The sequence below is a fragment of the Ammospiza caudacuta genome, chromosome 21 (assembly GCF_027887145.1).
Source record: "Ammospiza caudacuta isolate bAmmCau1 chromosome 21, bAmmCau1.pri, whole genome shotgun sequence".
Taxonomy (NCBI): Eukaryota; Metazoa; Chordata; class Aves; order Passeriformes; family Passerellidae; genus Ammospiza; species Ammospiza caudacuta.
Window position 1 is genome coordinate 7,742,430 of NC_080613.1, and position 17,318 is coordinate 7,759,747.

Sequence of the window (17,318 nt, forward strand, 5' to 3'; positions counted from 1 at the left end):
TATCGTGCCTTTGACAGGCTGGTGAACCTGCTCAGCTGCTGCCCAGCTCCCCAGCCCTGTGCCTGCCAGAGGCATTCCCAGCTCCTGGGGCAGGGAAGCCAAATGTTCCTCTGCAGGATTGACTGGAGCAAAGCCAGCAGGATTGGCGTTGGATTGGCATTGGATTGGTGCTGGCATTTGGACGGTGTCAGCAGGTGTGACAGTATTCACAGGGGTCGCAGGTTGAGGGAAGAGATGAGAATGTTGACTCCATGTTTCAGAAGGCTGATTTATTATTTTATTATATATATTACATTAAAACTATACTAAAAGAATAGAAGAAAGGATTTCATCAGAAGGCCAGCTAAGAATATAATAGGAAAGAATGATAGCAAAAGCTTGTGGCTCGGACATAGAGTCCGAGCCAGCTGATTGAGACTGGCCATTAATTACAAACATCCAACATGGGCCAATCCCAGATGCACCTGTTGCATTCCACAGCAGCAGATAACCATTGTCTACATTTTGTTCCTGAGGCCTCCCAGCTTCTCAGGAGGAAAAATCCTAAGGAAAGGATTTTCCATAAAAGATGTCTGCAACAAGCAGGAGCTGCTTAAGAGCTGGGACACGTTGAATCCTGAGAGATGCCCCCTCCCCACAGGGGTGGGCACCTGCTGAGCTTTACCAACACCATTTACCCTCTGCTTTGGGAGGGATAGCACATCTTTGATCAGCCAACCTGCTCTCCCTCCCACAGATGGAGACGCAAACATTGAATTCTGCATCCATACAACGAGCTTATCACAGCTCTTCTGCGCTTTGTGATGTGATCAGGTTTGGGCTGGATTTCCCTGAACCCTTTTCTGATATCTGGAGAGCATCACTGTTAGAGAGCCCCAGGCTGCAGCATGGGAGTTGGGAGATGCAGAGCATTAAGAAGATTTTTTTGGGTTTTTTTTGAGGAGTCTCATTTCTGTCTCAGCCACTGCTGGCCCAGATGGCTTCTGAGGACAGAGCTGTGCTCTTACCAACACCTCCACAATTTGTCTAAAGCTGCCATGGCAGATCTCATGGCAGCATGAGCTTGACCACAAGGCAGGGTGGGCAGATTCCTTCTTGCTTAAGTTTCGGAGAAGTTGGCTGAGCCATCACCTGCCTTATAAATACATTTGTTGTTTGTCAGGAGCTCAGCCCTGGAGAAATCAAGACTGACTGAGAAGAAAACCCAAAGAGACCGTCTGTCAGAATGATCAAGGCAGTGTAATTTAACACTTAAATTGTAGCCCTGCTCCTCCCACAGGAAAGGTGGTGCCACTTTGAGCTGTAATTGCACACAGACATGTACTGCTAATTGACTTCTGCTGTGCCAGGGTGGAAAAGCTCTGGCAGGATTAATGGTGTTCCAAGGGGATGGAGGTCTCCAGGTTTGATCATCATTGGGTTGGGTGAGAGCCCATGGGTGCAGTTCATGTGCTGAAAATACACCCTGGAGTCAAGCACTGTGAGATATAAACTGTGAGTGCTTCAGCTGAGGGAGGACTGAATGAAAGATGTGTCTATAGGCTTGTGTTGTTTTATAATCTTTCTATCATAACTTTCTGTTTAAGAAATTCACCTTGTTCAAAGAGAGAAATAGTTAAAAAAAAGAGTCAAGAGGGTTGGTTTGGATTTTAACCTGGCGTGATGCTGTCCCTGGATTCAAACTAGACTATAGAACTTAGAGTTTGACTTAAAACTATTTAAATTATCCCCAAATCACCTGGTTTTGCACTGGGCAGGAGAGGGATGGTTAAGCTGAGCACTGTGTTACTCTGTGGGTGCAGTCCTGCCCCAAATCACATTTCCTTGCTTAAGTCAGTACACGTGTGTCCTGGGCACCCAAAGTCTGTGCAGCTCTTTGGCATTTTCTGGGAGAAATTTCAGAAGCAGAAGTTTCCATGCCCTGGGCCCAGGACAGGATAAGGAGAGCTGATCAAGGGGAAGAGCTGATAGGGGAGGAGTTGTCTCTTTGGGCAATGTTCTTTCAAGTTTAACAAGGGGAAAAAACGGTTTCTAAAGAAATCAAATAGGGTTATTCTTTGTACCTATAGAATGAAGCCAGAGGGATCATCTTTCCTCTAGTGTTTATAAAAACTGTCTGTAACAGGATTAGAACTGTATGATAGCATAGGGCTGGATACATTAATAGCAACCTATAGTATGACCTCCCATTGCTTCCCAACACAAAATACTGATTTTAGATGAAAAGGAGTTTTGTTGGGCCAAGAAACAGTGAATGGACCAACGATGACAAAAAAAGAGCAGAGGGAGGAATAAATAGATGTTCTTTAAAAAAAAAATTATATTTTGATCTTTTGCCTTGAAAAGAAAGAGAAAGGAAAAGCCAAACCCTTTTGGCTGCCTTTTGGGTGCTTTGTTCTTTTCCCTTGTTAGATATCTCTTCTGAGCTGTTTTATCCTGTTGTGTTCTTGAAAATGATTTTTGAAATGTCAAAACTTCAAGCCTCTTTTGTCAGGGCTTAAGCAATTCCACTGAACTTTGAAGGAGACCCCAGCATGAGAGACATGAACTTCTGACGCTGCCTTAACTCACCCAGCTTTGATCAGTGCTGGGGAGGGAACAGGGAGAGTGGAAAACACACACATGCACAGAAACCCAAACAAATCAATCCCCTGAGGGCTGCTGGACCTTGTGGAGCTGGGAGGGGGCTGGAGCTGTGTCCTGGTGTTCACCACACTGCTCCATGGCATTGGCTGGCTTGTAATTCCAACAGCATTTGAGGGATATGTCCTGGTATGGGGTATTGTATTTGCAGGGATGCCCCGACAAAGGCAGGAATGATGCATCTGACTCCATGTGCTCAGAAGGCTGATTTATTACTTTATAACACTATATTATATTAAATACTATACTAAATGTATTAAAGAATACAGAAAGGATACTTATAGAATGCTAAAAAGATAATAATGAAAACTCCTGACTCTTTCCAGAGTCCTGACACAGCTTGGCCCTGATTGGCCAAAGAGTGAAAACAACTCCCAGCAGAATGCAATGGAACAATCACCTGTGGGTAAACAATCTCCAAACACATTGCACATGAGCACAGCACAGGAGAAGCAAATGAGATAAGAATTGTTTTCCTTTTCTCTGAGGCTTTTCAGCTTCCCAGGAGAAAAACCCTGGGCAAAGGGATTTTTTCCAGAAAATGTGAACGCCACAGGTATGGTGTTCCTGGAGGTGGTGCTGGGTGCAGAGTTGTCATTTTGTTTCTGTATTCACTTGGTTGGTTGATGGCTGCTTTACCTGAGACCTAAATATCTCCATTCAAGGGAGATTTCAGCAAGGCTTTAGTGGGAAGCTTGAAATTTGTGTCAAGGAGAACACCTGAGAGATTGGCAGTGAGGACAGCAGGGTGGACAATCCCTCCAGTGTCTTCAGAGTGTCTGTGCTGGGACCTGCCCTGGGGAGTGCAGCTGAAGGGGGGCTTCAAACCGGGTGTGGAGGTGATTTAGTAGGGTCTGAGGTCCTTGAGGAGGGTTTTAGGAGGCTGGTTTGTACTGGGTTCCACCCCCCTTTAAGTCCCCCATCACTTCCCTTCCCTCCATCCAGAGACTGGAGTTGTGGAAAACAAATCCAGCTGATGTTCCCAGCAAGCTGAAGGTGTTTGAAACAGCTTTTGATTGGAAAAATGTTTGTTCTTGGTAGTTTCTAAAAGGATTTGTTCCTCAATGTGCCCTGAGCTTTTCAAGGTGGTTTTGATATGTACACGACGGTGACTTTTGAAAAACTGTTTTCTGTGTGTGGATTCTTTGAAAGCAAAGAGAAAAATTTTGTGAAAAGGCTTTGAAATCATCAGAATTTTAACTTTCAAAATATTTGTAGAGTGCCTTTTTTCTGTTATTTATTTCACAGGCAAGCTATAAAGGGATCAAGGTTGGGGTGTTTGTTTGTTTGTTTGTTTGTTTGTGTTTTCAGTGGGAGAGAAGGTGATGAAGGTGTCTGTGAATGTCTCTCAATACATTGCCACACATTCCGCTTCAGAGATGTGAGAAGTTTCCTTGCTAGAAGTTGTTCCTTCCCTCCTCTGAGGAAGGAAAGGGGAGGAAGGAGGTAAAGGAGGAAGAAAACTAAAACCTTTAATTTCCCTGGGTTTGGTTTTTTCAGACTGAGGTAGAAAAACCTCCATTTTGCACTGAGCCTGAATTTTTGGATTGAGAGCTTTTCACTGCTGCTTTTCGAATAAACAAACAAACCAACTCCCATAAAAACCTGATAATGAGGATGACTTCTCAATCAGACTTACTAAAATCAAAATAATTAATCTTCAACATACCTGGAGCCAGAGAAGGGGCTGGAGCAAAAGTCTGATGAGGAGCATCTGAGGGAGAAAAGGAGGCTTGGGGGGGAATCTTCTCACTCTCTACAACTCCCTGACAGGAGGGTGGAACCAGGTGGGGTTTGGCCTTTTCTCCCAGGGAACATTTAGGTTGAATATAAAGATTCTTTAGGTTGAATGTAAAGATTTCTCTGATTTCTTCAGAGAAAAGGGTTGTCCAGCCCTGGCACAGCTGCTCAGGGCAGTGATGGAGTCTCCATTCCTGGAGGGATTTAAAAGGTGTGTGGATGTGGCACCAGGGGACATGGCCTGGTTGCCTTGGCAGAGGAACAGTGGGATTTGATGATCTGAGAAGTCTTTTCCACCTGAATGATTCCATTTTGGGGATCTCCAGAGGTCACCCCTCCATCACCCACCTGCCTGTGGAGCAGATCCTGGACCAGGATCCTCTGCCAGCTTCATCCCTCTGGGTACCAATGACGCGTCTGGTTTGTGTCGGGTTTACTTCTGTGACTTCCAAGCTGTATTTTAACCAGAAGTGGGGTTCATTAAGTAGGGATTTAATCAAGAGCTGCTGGTTTTGCTCTTCAGTCCTTGGGTGCAGAGGGAGTTGTCTGTATCTGAGTCTCAAAACAACCCTACGTGCTTCCCAAGCCTTGCTCTTTATTAGGGAGCTGCAGAAATCAGGAGGAAAACAAAATTGACAGGTTACTACTTAGACACCTACATGTAAATAGTAAACACTCCCAAAGGGTGCAGGATGCATTTCTGTTTGGGAAAAGAAGCCAGCAATTGTTGTTATTGGTATGTAAGGCTATCTTTAAAAATTCATTGAAAGGAATAATTAGGGGATAAAACCACATGGCTCTAAGAAACTTCTTTCTGCTCAGTGTTTCTCTGCTTTGCAGTGGTGCTGGGGGGTTTACCCAGTGATTTACTGCTGCCTTGTGTCTGATTGAGATGTATCCTGCAGCCTTGGTGGGGCAGACCCTGCCTTGCTGTGTCTCTGATGTCTAATTCTCATTTGCTTGAGCAGTCAGTAGCTTGGCAGCCTCCACTGGCTTTGAGGGTAGACATGTGTCTGTGAATGTGTTTATGGTATATAAACACTCTGAGTGTCAAAGACCCAAGTTTATGGGAAATTAGGGCTTGGATTTGGCTGGTGCTGAGATCTTGGGATGCCTGAAAATGAGGTCACTCACCGGGATGCTTGACTCGAGGCTCTGCTTGTTTTATCCTTTGCATGGCTAATGCGGTGCAGGATGAGGGTGAGAAGAGCTCCCTCTTGCTAAGCATCAGGGATCCTCTTCAAAAGGAGATCCAGAGTTTGTGTTCAAGCAGGTTCACGTGGGGTGGCTGCTGCTGCAGGCTCATTGTCCTGCTTTTTTAATCTCTTGGCTTTCATCAAAGTATGATGGTGCTTCAAAGAACGGTGTCCTAGTCCTTTACTAAGGGCCATAAGCCTTACAGTTTCATGACAACAGGCCCTGGATCTGTAGGCTTGCTATCCCTGGGTAATCTCTGAGAAGGATTTCAACATTCAGGCAGCGGTTTCAAATTTTGCCCACGTTGCGAGACTTAGTGCAGGATCTGACAGCCACCTTTCCACTACCTGGCAGTTCCCCATGCCCACTCCTCCTTGCAGATTTCTTCTCCCCTCTTTTTAGAGGCTTTTACCATGGTGAGTTTTGCAAAACACCACTTAATGGCAGAGGTTTTTTGGCTCCTCTCTGATCTGTGCAGCACTGTTATGGAGGCAGTCTCATAATCAATGTAATTGAAGATCAGAGTTAATGAGGACCTCTGTGCCTGCAAAATCCCCCAAGCGATGCTGGGCCTCAGATGTTAGATAAGGAAATGATTGGGCTGAACTGAAAATCTATTTGGCTAATTAGATGATGCATATTCCCAGATGCCAGTGGGGAAAAATACATTTCACAAAATAAAGAAGCATAAGATTTTGTAAGAAAATATTTTTGGCAGGAATTCGCTTGTAACTCACAGGAGGGAGAGTGTGGGGGAGTGTCTGGTATGAGATAACTCACACAAGAAGTTGTGTGTTGGGCCAATCCACTCACCTTCCACAAAAGGTGAACAGGCCCTGCTGCTGCTGCCCACCTGTGCCCTGAGCTCCAGGTGCCTCCAGGACAATTCCTCCTTGATGCTCTGGTTACAGATCAGAATAATTACACTGGTCCTCATTTCTGCAGAGACCTGGGAATCAAATCCCAGTAGTGCAAGGGCAGAGGAGCTGGTGGTCCATTTGCTGGAGCACATTGCTGTGGAGAAAAATGGTCAAATGAAGTTCTTTGGGACCAACTGTCAGTGATGTCGCAGACATCTTTTATGAAAAATCTTTTTTTTTAGGATTTTTCCTCCCGAGAAGCTGGGAGGCCTCAGGAACAAAATGTAAACATTGATTATCTGCTGCTGTGGAATGCAACAGGTGCATCTGTGATTGGTCTGTGTTGGTTGTTTTTAATTAATAGCTAATCACAGCTCAGCTGGCTCGGACAGAGAGTCCAAGACAGCTGCCCTTGTTATTATTCTTGCTTATTTTATTTTTAGCTAGCCTTCTGATGAAATCCTTTCATCTGTTATTTTAGTATAGTTTTAATGTAATATATATCATAATATAATAAATCAAACTTTCTGAAACATGGAGTCAGATCCTCGTCTCTTGCCTCAACCTGAGACCCCTGTGAACATGGTCAGACAGTGAACTCATTATTATTTTACAGGTCTTGTCATCACAGCAGCTCCTGAAAAGTGCAGAGCTCTGATGCTGGGCCAAAATGCACATTAGGGGTTTTTCTTTCAGATTTTCACACTCACCTAACACACTTTTTTCCCCATTCCCCACAGGCAGCAGCTTCGTTGTGAGTGAGGGGAGCTACCTGGACATCTCTGACTGGCTGAACCCAGCCAAGCTGTCCCTGTACTATCAGATCAATGCCACGTCCCCCTGGGTGAGAGATCTCTGTGGACAGAGGACCACTGATGCCTGTGAGCAGCTCTGTGACCAGGACACAGGTAAGGGAAGCTGGGGGAGAGGGAAACCCTCTGAAAGCTCAGAGATGTGGGGGAGAAGGTCTGTCACTGGGTATTTTGATGTCACTGGGTATTTTGATGGCTCATCTCTGCTTTAGCCTGGTGGTAGGCATGGGGGACTGAGGGGTGCTAGCAGGGTCACAAAGTGGGGACCTCTATTAGCAAAATGTGAAGAAGATGGGCACAAGATGGGGATTTGAAATGGTGGATTGACCAGTTCTCTGACAGCTGCAGGCACGTGGAGTTTATCTGCTTCTCAATTGGGTTGTTCTGCTGTCCAGTCTGGAAAATGTGAATTTACCCCATCTCCATCCCTCTTCTGGCCATTTTCACTGCAGAGCACCACAATTCCCAGTAGTGCCTGCTCCTGCCTGGTGCTTACCTAGATTGGATGTGTCCTCCAACCCTTCCTGGTGGAGTTGTGAGCTCTGCCATCCCTCCTCATCTCTAGGTGAGGATTCTGCTGAGCTGGTGTGCAGCTCCTGCCTGTGGAGCAGCAGCCAGCCCTGCTGGGACCCAGCTGTGGGGCTGGCCAAAGGACAAGTGTCACCTTCCCTTCTGTCTTTGTTGGGTGACACATGGGAGTGCTGCAGTGAGCCAAGAACACAGAGCACAGCAAACCACACAGGGTGACAGGACCTTGCACAAGAGAATGGCTTGGGGACTGCTGGGTTTTTGTGCTGTGACTCACCAGTGGGCTGGATACCTTCTTGGTGGTGTGCAGACAAGTGTCCCTGTGATCCTGCTTTACTGAGTGTCTGAAGAGCATCCAAACCCCATCTCCTTGCAGAGAGGTGCCATCCCAGCTTAGTCCCAGCTCTCCTTGTGAGCCATGAGCTTCTTCACCCCATGTGTGTATGAGATTCATGGCTGCGGGTAAGGATGTTGGTGTCTGGCTCTGCCACACATTTAAAGGATGGCTCACTCTGGAGAAAGATTTTTCTAAGCCTCCCAAAGCCCCTGACTGTTATTAATGCTTGGATTAGAACAAGAAATACTTCAGAGTCATGAACACCTCATGGGGTGCTGGGGGTGACCCTGTTATCATTCCTCCCTGCTCAGCTGAGATGCAAATACTGAACTTGGTCTTACAAACTAATTTTCCTGGTCAAGACAATCTTCTTAAGTGTTCCTGTTCCTCAAGACTTGTCTGCATGGCTTCAGCAGGAGGGTGATGCTGCATTATTTCCCTGTGTAGAGAGCCCTGGGCATCACTCAAAGCCCCAAGCAGGGCTGGGAAGTGCCAACAGCCACACTGACAGATGGAGGTGGTGCAGGAAGAGGCTCTTCTCATCCAGATGTCACAGAGCAGAAGGATTTTTTGTTTCAGGCATTGGCAAAACACAGCCACCTCAGTGGGAGAGGGGAGATGCACTCAGCTGTCCCCTGGTTCAGAGGAGGAGAGAAACAGCTCTGCCTCCAGCAGAATCCACAAGGACACTGTATGGAGCCAGAGCATGACTGCCCTGCTGGAAAGCCCTGTGGCTCCCCTGGCCAGTCCCATCCTTGGCAGGGAGCAGGGCTGGCTGATCCTGCCGTGGCCTCAGTTGTGAGGAGCTGCTGCTCTGCCCTGCCAGCCCAGCTGCTGCTCCTGCTGTGACCCCGGCTCCCAGAGCAGCTTGTCACTCCTGCTGGATGCCCCACGCTCGAGCAGGATGTGTCAGATCTGGTGTGCAGGGAAGGGAGAGATGCTCATTATCCCGGGAGTTGTGCTGGAGCTGAACCTCAGCAGCTGCTCTGCGCTCCCAGCCCTGGTGCCTGTGGTCCCTCCCTGCCCATGGTGAGGGCAGAGCAGCTTCATCCCAGCCCTCAGGGCCCTCTCCTGAAATCTGTCCTTGGGCTTCTGTTGGGGAAGGTGAAACAGGAAAGCCTTATAAATATGATTGTCTGGCAAAAGATTTTGAGAATATGGAAACTGTAAGTGAGATTGAAATGAAAGCAAGCTTTGAGATCCCTCAGTTACTGAACTACTGGAAAACAATGGTGTGACCAGCTGAAGGTGATCCCCTTTTGATGGAACAACACCCTCTGCTTGCAGACAGGCCCAAGGGTCAGAGCAGACCCTACAGCTTGGCAGAAGGGGCCCAAAGAGGAGTTTTTAGGGTTTAAAATGTAACACACTATGGTAATGTAGTGATTCTTATAGGCTGTATGTAAATGCTATAGGATTTGTATCTTGTACTAGATCGGTTAGTGAGAATTAGAATATTCAACACAGAAGAAGATTTATGGTATTGTAACCTCGCTCTCTTACCCCCTTTTTACTCTCTTATGCTTTTACTCTCTTACCCTTTTGCTGTCTCACCCTCTCATCCTCTCTCCCCCTCTCTTCTCTCAGGCCTGCTCTGAGCTGTGCCTGGCAGCTCCCAGCAGGGCCCTGCACCCTTTGCAATAAACCCCAAGTTCCAGCCCTGGCTGCAGAGATCTCTCGTCTCCATCCATCCTGACCATCCTACCCCCTGACACTCCTACAGGCTTCTTCCCCCTCTCTCCAACCTGGAAGTGTGCACGTGAATAAACCAGAATTTTTCTCCTATTTCTGCCAGTTGGATCCTCATGGATCGAGCAAGACTGGCTGATGGGGCTGCTGACCTTCACAGCCTAAATCTAAAACTCCCTAAAGAGGCCCAAACTTCACAAGAACTGAAATTAGGCCTTTGGAAGTACCTGCTTGACCCTGTACCCCAGGACATAACCCTGTGCACTATGTCTGTTCATCACCATTGACCAGCCTTTAACTGGGGAGAAGTTTCCCCTCCAGGCTGAGGCAGACTGTAACCCCATGATACACTGCATGTACTTTCAGATTTATTTTTATTAATGTCGTTCTATTTTTAAGGGTGATTTATTTTTATCACCATGAGAGAGGAAGGCCTGTGGTTTTATGGCAGCACATAAATCCTGTCTGGATTTCAACCTTTTCGGGTCAGGGATTTTATCCTCTCTGTGAGCATCCCAAGCGATGGGTGCCAGGGATTCCCCTGCCCTCTGCCTTCTCAGGCTGGACAGAGCATCCATGAGAATGATAGACTGAAGTTTGTCCTCTCTGGAGGCTGAAAGCCTTCAAAGTTGCCCCTGTGAGAGCAGCAGAGCCAGCATTGAAGTCCTCCAGTCTTGGAGTTTGGTTGATAACTGCTGAGATGTGCAGGGTGTCTCTGCTTCAGCCCGCACAACTGAAGAACGAGTCAGAGCTCTTCACTTTTCGGTCTTGAGGTTGTTTATTAATTCTTATCTATAAAATTTTCTCTCTGCCCAGCCGAGATCTGCTCAGTAGGGCAGCCACAGGCACTCTGTGTTGTCCTTTTATACTACAAATTACATATAACATATTTACACTTAATTCCCAATACCCATCACCTGTGTTAGACAGTGCACTTCTACTCTAAACCCATCCCAAAGTGCCAACAGCAGTGCAGAAAATGGAGAACAAGAAGAAGGAGAAAGGCTGGACACACCCAAGTTCCTCCATCTTGTCCCCATAACCCCCATGCCAAAAATCCTAAAATCTACATTTTCACCCTGTGATCATTTTGTTATTACACCATTCAAACCTGTGTGACTTTCATGTCCTCATACAAAGCTGGCAACTTGCTCCAAGGGTCACAATCAAATCCCCAGGTGCTCTGGGCTGTGTGCCAGGGTCTCTGAGCCCCCCAGTGGGGTCCTTGGCAACTCTGGGCACCCGGAGGGATGTGCTGAGTTCTGACACTCCAGCACATTTATGGCTAATTTGCCTTCAGCCATACCCATGGCAGTGTGGATCTGCCTTGTCCCAAGCTCCCTGGGGTGTGGACAGACCTCTGTGGGCAGGATACTTGGTGGCAGTGCCATGGGCTCCTGGCACACCTTTGGACAGAGAGCCCCAGGAGACATGTATTCTCTCTGGTGACACTCAAGCCCAGCACATTCTTTGGGTTGGAGTTTGAGGTGGGATTTGTCTGCACAATATATTGACATGTCACCCTGGACACTCAGTACTCCTTCAGTGTGGAGAATAATTCCCAGTGAAAACAGAGGCTCTGAAACACTAGGAAATGCCAAAATCCACTTTGTCACCTGACCTTAATTTGCCTTCCCTTGCGTCTCTGTCGTGTGACTCACTCTGTAATTAAATGATTGCTGCCCCTCTGACAAATCTGAAACCTGTGTTGTGAAGCCCCAGCTCATCAGAGCATTTCAGAGGGAGCACTGACATCTGCACACGAGCAAAATGTCATCTCCCTCATCCCTCCTGCCTTGGAAACAGCCAGCCTGGTTGGTCTGACTGCAGACCCAGAGACAAATGGGCGCTGCTGGGATGTGCACAGTGACCATGCCCAGCTGCCACATCAGATGGGACAGGCAGGATGGGCTCCTTGGCTGGAGATGCTCAGCCAAAGCCCCCCATCCTCCTGGCAGGTGCTGCCTGTGCTGTTTGGGACCAGAACAGGGCAGGTTTGTTGTCTTGTGGGACGGGCTGTCAGCTCTCCTCACTCTCCATGTTTTGAAGAGCTGTGGGAGCGCTGCTGGTGCTGCTGCTCGTGCCACGCTCTGGGATACCCCTGAGTACAATCCAGGAGTGCTTGCTGCCTCGCTGGCCTCCCTCACCAGCCTCCATGAGAGCATCCCTTTCCAGCAGCATATGCAAATCCTGATTTGTGAGCACAATTACCTGCTTTGTATGCACAAAACCCATCCACTTGCACATTCTGTGGGCATTGCTGAAGAGACCTGCTGGAGAATCAGTCCCTGAGGGCCAAATGCTGGAAGAAACAGCCTCTGATTTTGTGCTGTCAGGCTTGCTGGAGCAGTGGCATAAATGAGATGGATAGCTACCTTGATTAGCAGGTGCAAATGTGTTGAATTTTTTTTTTTCCCCATCTATAAATCAGGCTTTTCTTCATCAAAATTCTCACATTGCATCCACAATTGGTAGCCCTCCCCCAGTCCCCAAAGCATGAGCTTGAAAGAACCAGATGAAATGTAGTAGCAAAGGTTCTTTTCTGGAAATTGGCAGGAGGAGATATAAAACAAAAAAAAAAAAAAAGAAAAAAAGGGTTTCCATCATCATCCAAATAGGCCAGTTTGTCACCAGAGCCACAGATGGTACTGCTGCCTGGGTAGGACAGGGGTGTGTTGTGGGCAGGAGGCAGATGAAAGTCATTTTACACAGAGCTATTTTTTTTTTTTTTTTCTTTTAAGGGCAACCTGTTAAAGGGATTTGGAGGTTGCAGAGCTGAGCATGTAAATCAGGAGATGACCAACCTTGCTGAGGGTGTGTTTGTGTTTATGGAAACAGCCACCCCTTCCTATAGTTCAATTTAATACCATGCAGGTTCTGTGCACACCAAGTAATATTTGTTTGTTCTTGCGCTCCTCTGCTATTTTCGCTGTTTCCTGGTGCCTTTATTGACTCAGACTTTTATAGGACGAGGTTCTGTGTCTCCAAGGTATGGAGTTTAATAACTTGGTCAAATCCCATGTAATATGCCATTCCTTTTCCTGTGGTGGCACAGCTTGCCTCGTGCACCAAGCAGGGCAGGAGGCAGTTAACTCCCAAGCTAATTTAGCTCCAGGCTGGAGTGTTATACATAAACAGCAATCAAAACTCGTGCCTGCCAGGGGCCGAGTTAAGGTTATCTCTGCTGTCTTTGCACTCTCATTTTCTGCCATTAGAGTGTTTAATTCTGCAGCTGCTAATGTTCTTGTAATGGCATTTTCTGTGCTTGTCTAAAGAGCACGGGGAGGAGGGAAGAGGGATGGGTTTTGCTGGATGGAGCTGCTCCTGAGCCCATCCCTCTGACTGGGCCATCCAGCCAGTACTGCAGGGGCTTCTTATCACCGGCCGGGGGTCTGTGTACAAATCACAAATGGGACAGGGCTACTGAGGAACTGCCTTGAGCTGTTTTATTTTCCAGCATCAGTCTCATTCCATGGTTATGACAATGGGAAGATGCCACCAGCTCACATCCCAGGCAGCAGACCAAGAATTTCATGTTACAACTCACTTTATAAGCTTCTTGACCAATCACACAAAGCAAAAGGACATTGACAGTAGTTCCATCCAACCACTATAAGCACAGGTACCTTTGGTTAAACAATGCTTGCTTATTTCAAATACAATACCTACTTCTAAGCCTTAAAACACAATGCACAGAGCTCCATTATTAAGCTTCAAATTTCCTACTAGATAAACTTTTCTGTAGCTTAGGGAGTTATTCTAGACAAACATTAATACGCAGACCATTGTTCTATATTTCCTTGCTTTTCTACAGTTTAAATAATTTTTCTGCTGACCAATCTCATGGCTACTGCTTAGCTCCAATCACAGTTCTACTGTCTCTGAGGCCTGCCTTTTGCAGCTTTCCCCAAAACCCTCTGATTTTGTAGATTCCCACAGCTTCTCACCCTTCCATGGCCAGCTCTGGGGCAGTGCCCAGCCCAGAAGGTGACAGCTGTGCCATCTTTCTGCTTCCTTGCATCAGCTCATGTGTTCCCTGCAGGTGCTGTGTAGGAGCTGAGCAGATGATAATGAGAATTAAATCCATGCAGAGCTTAAACTCAGGCACAGTCTTCAGAGGTTAAGCTTGCACTTAGGTGCTGTGATGGATGAGGTGAGGAGGGTGACTTGCAGCAGGGATGGAGGAGGGATAACTGTCAAATTCACTCCAGGTTTTCCCTCCATGCTCTGTGCCAGGCCAGCAGGGCAGGAGCCACTTTCTTTGTCTTGTTCTTAGAGTTCTAAACTGCTTCTGGAAAAGTTGCATTTCTCATCAGGATGAAGCAGAGGCTCAGGTTTGGATATGCCATCCCTGAAGAGCAGGAACAGCAGGTGCCACGGGTAGGAAAGGAGCTTTTCAGAGAGCTTTAGTGGGAGGCTGGGAACGTGGTGCTGCAGCTCTGAGGCTCAGTGGCACTGAGGATGCTCTGAGGGATGTGTGTTTCCAGAGAGGAGTGGACACAAAAGCTGTGGCTGAGCTCTGTATCCCTTTGGGTGGGAGAGGCAGCCCTGAAACAGGTGTGAGTGTGTTTGTGTGATGCTCACACAGCTGGGAAGGTGTATGTTTATACCCCACAGCCTTTGGGATCAGGCTGCCACCCCAGCTGGGGTCTGGGCTTGTCCCCAGCACATACCTGTGCAGCTGAGGCACAGCCCTGGCATAGCAGGGCATTCCTGAAGGACAAGGATGAGTTCCTGGAGGTGCTGCCAGGAGGGAATCAGGGACACCAGCAGTGCCAAGAGAAGGGTGACAAGCAGCAGCTTTGCTCCACCACTGCCAGAGCTCCTCCAGCTCCTTAAATAAAAGTGCCAGTGACAGCACAGAGCAGCTTCCCTGGGAGCACAGGGACTCTGGGAGCCTCCATTCCTGCTGTGCACTGGGTGGGTGGATTAGGGGGATTCCTGCAGCATTATCACCACAGATCACTCTCTCCATAATGAGGCTAACAGGCTTATCCTGGCAGGCTGATGGTTCATCCTGCAGCTCTGCTCTGCTGCTCCCAGGCCCTGTGGGGATGGGCAGGAAGGGTGTGGGTGCAGTGTGAGATCCCATTCCAGCAGAAGCAGAGTGTAGTGAAGGAATAGTTCAGCAACTTTCAGCTTTTCTATATAAAAAAGAGAGCTAAACCCTCCACTTGTTTAATAACACACTGGAAATACAATATTGGACCTCCAGAGCTGAGCACTGGGACCTGCCCTCATTTATGCTGAGTGAGCAGTGATCCTTTGGCTGGAACAGCTGAATTATTGCCATGGATTATCCAAGCTGGTTTGTGCTTCTGAATCCAAAGGCAGGGGAAGGACTCTGCATGGCAGGGTGCAGGGTGGTGGCAGTGGGAGCAGGATTCTTGTCCTGGGGGTTGGTAGATCCTTATTCATTTATGCTCCTGCAACAGCTGAACATTACACAGAGGCGTGTGCAGGACCTGTGGAAATTGCATCCAGCTCCAGGTGCACTTACTTGTCAAACTTGGTTACTTTGGTTGACTTTGGCTTCAAGCTCAGCTTGAATCCTAACTCAGCTGCAGCAGGGCTGAGTGGATAGCTGCGTCCATCTCGGATGCAGTTGCTTTGAACAAAACCTCTTTAGTTTGGCCTTTTGATGGTTTCATTTATTTTAGCAGCATGTTGAAAAATACATCCTAAAGAGGGCTTGGAGGTATGGAGCCCTGTTCCCCCCACTCCAGGCACTTTATCAGGAGTTTTTCATTCCATGGGGAATCAGCATCCTCCCTGGCTCAGCATTGTCTCTGGGAAGCATGGGGACAGACTGAAAATAACAGAGTAGTTTGGGGGGCCAAAGAAGGAAGGTGTATGCTGTTGGGGAGAGGGCAAAACCTCCTGTAAGAGCACAGCAGGTTCTGCTGAAATTTTTTGGAAGCCTCACTAATTGTCAGTTCATGGTTCTTGACAGAGGAATACATCCTAAAACACCTGACCTGAGGCGATGGAGTCCTCTGTGTTCCAGCACTCAGCTGATCCTGTTCTGGGAGCTGTCCTATCCAATTTCCAAACCCTGCCCAAGGGGTGTAGATCACCCTGGGAAACCTGTGGAAAGCTGATCCCCCCCTCTCTCCTGCCCTGGATCTCCTCCCCAGCTGGTGGCACCACTTGCCCTCTCACTTAGTGAAATAAACCTCCCAATAAACCTCCCAATAAAGTCTTGAGCACCGGCTGTAGCTGCTGAACGTCCAGGATTGGAGTCGATAAAATCAATATTTCCCCCGGTTGATAGAGTTCCTCCTTCTGATGCCAAACTGAAGGAGCAGTAAACAAGCCAGCAGGCAAAATAAACCCTCCTGCACCCTGGCAAGGGGGTTCCCCACCCTGCACCCCCAACAACAGATATGGAGAAGGGTTTGGGCCATGGGATGCTGACCTCTGTTGTTTTTTTTTTTTTTTTTCTTTTCTTGCTCTAATTTCCGTGGCAGGAGCCGAGAGTGAGGCAGTGCCCCAAAGACTCCCAGCTCTGCTTCGCAAGCACTTTGAGATGTCTCTCATTTGCAGAGCACATATTTGTTATGTAATAAGCGCCAGGAATTAATGATCCACAGCACGGCTGGGGAAACTTGCGTACTAAGCACCCAAGGAAAAAATAACTTTTCTTTTTTTAAAATCACTGATGGAGCCATTAGGACCTGTGTTTTCCTGCACTGAGACCGCCCCAGCCCCCAGGCAGGGCAGAGCTGAGCAGGGCCAAGCGCTGCCATCCCTCTCCCAACTCTTTCCCTTTGGAGCAGCAATGTTCCTGCCGCTCCTGTTATGAATCATGAGGTTAGCAGCTTTTGACAGATCATAAATCAGTGCTTCCAAGTCGCTAGGACAAATCCCAGGACATTTAATCTTTAATATTAGACGCGTTTGAGGCAGTGAATATTTCATGAAGGTGCTGTTGCATTTTAGCACATCATTAGCCGTCTCTTTCCCCCCCCCCCCCCCCTTTCCTTTTTTTTGCTGCCTCTCCCTTCCCAGGCGTCTCTTCCTCAAAAAATCTCAGTGGTTGAACCCCCATCTCGCTCCCTCCTGACAATAAAGCTCTTTACTGTAATCCTTGTGAGGCATTTTAAGATCTTGCTTAAGGAGGAGCAGGCAGGTAGCTGCCACTCTGCCTTGCCACTGTGAGGGGGGTCCCCACGTCCCCAGCATCCTCCTCATGTTCCCACCTCAGCTTTGCTGCACTGTCAGGCGCGATGGGGAGAGGAGGGGAGGGTGGGGGCAAACACTGGCAGCAGCTTGTAGCAGGAACTCCACGTGCAAATCCAATTAATATTTTGATTTTGCTGTTTCTTGCTCCGGGTTATGTATTTCTACCAAGCACTGAATCAATTTGGGCCGAGTGTGGGTTTTGAATCAATTTGAGCCAAGTGTGGGTTTCTGGTGTGGGAAATGTCTTCTCCTGCTGGCAGAGAGCAGAGGGGAGCAGGGCTGAGAACCCCTCCATTGTGGGATGGGGACACAGCATGGGAACTGTCT

At 47.8% G+C, this 17,318-nt stretch overlaps 1 protein-coding gene across 1 annotated transcript in view; it reads left to right on the forward strand.

Annotated features, from left to right (window-relative positions):
* ASTN2 (astrotactin 2) overlaps positions 1-17,318 on the forward strand; it is a 358,985-nt gene that overhangs the window by 135,844 nt on the left and 205,823 nt on the right. The window contains exon 7 of the mRNA XM_058818098.1: positions 7,181-7,348. Coding sequence (XP_058674081.1) covers positions 7,181-7,348 — 168 coding nt within the window. The remainder of the gene's footprint in view (positions 1-7,180; positions 7,349-17,318) is intronic.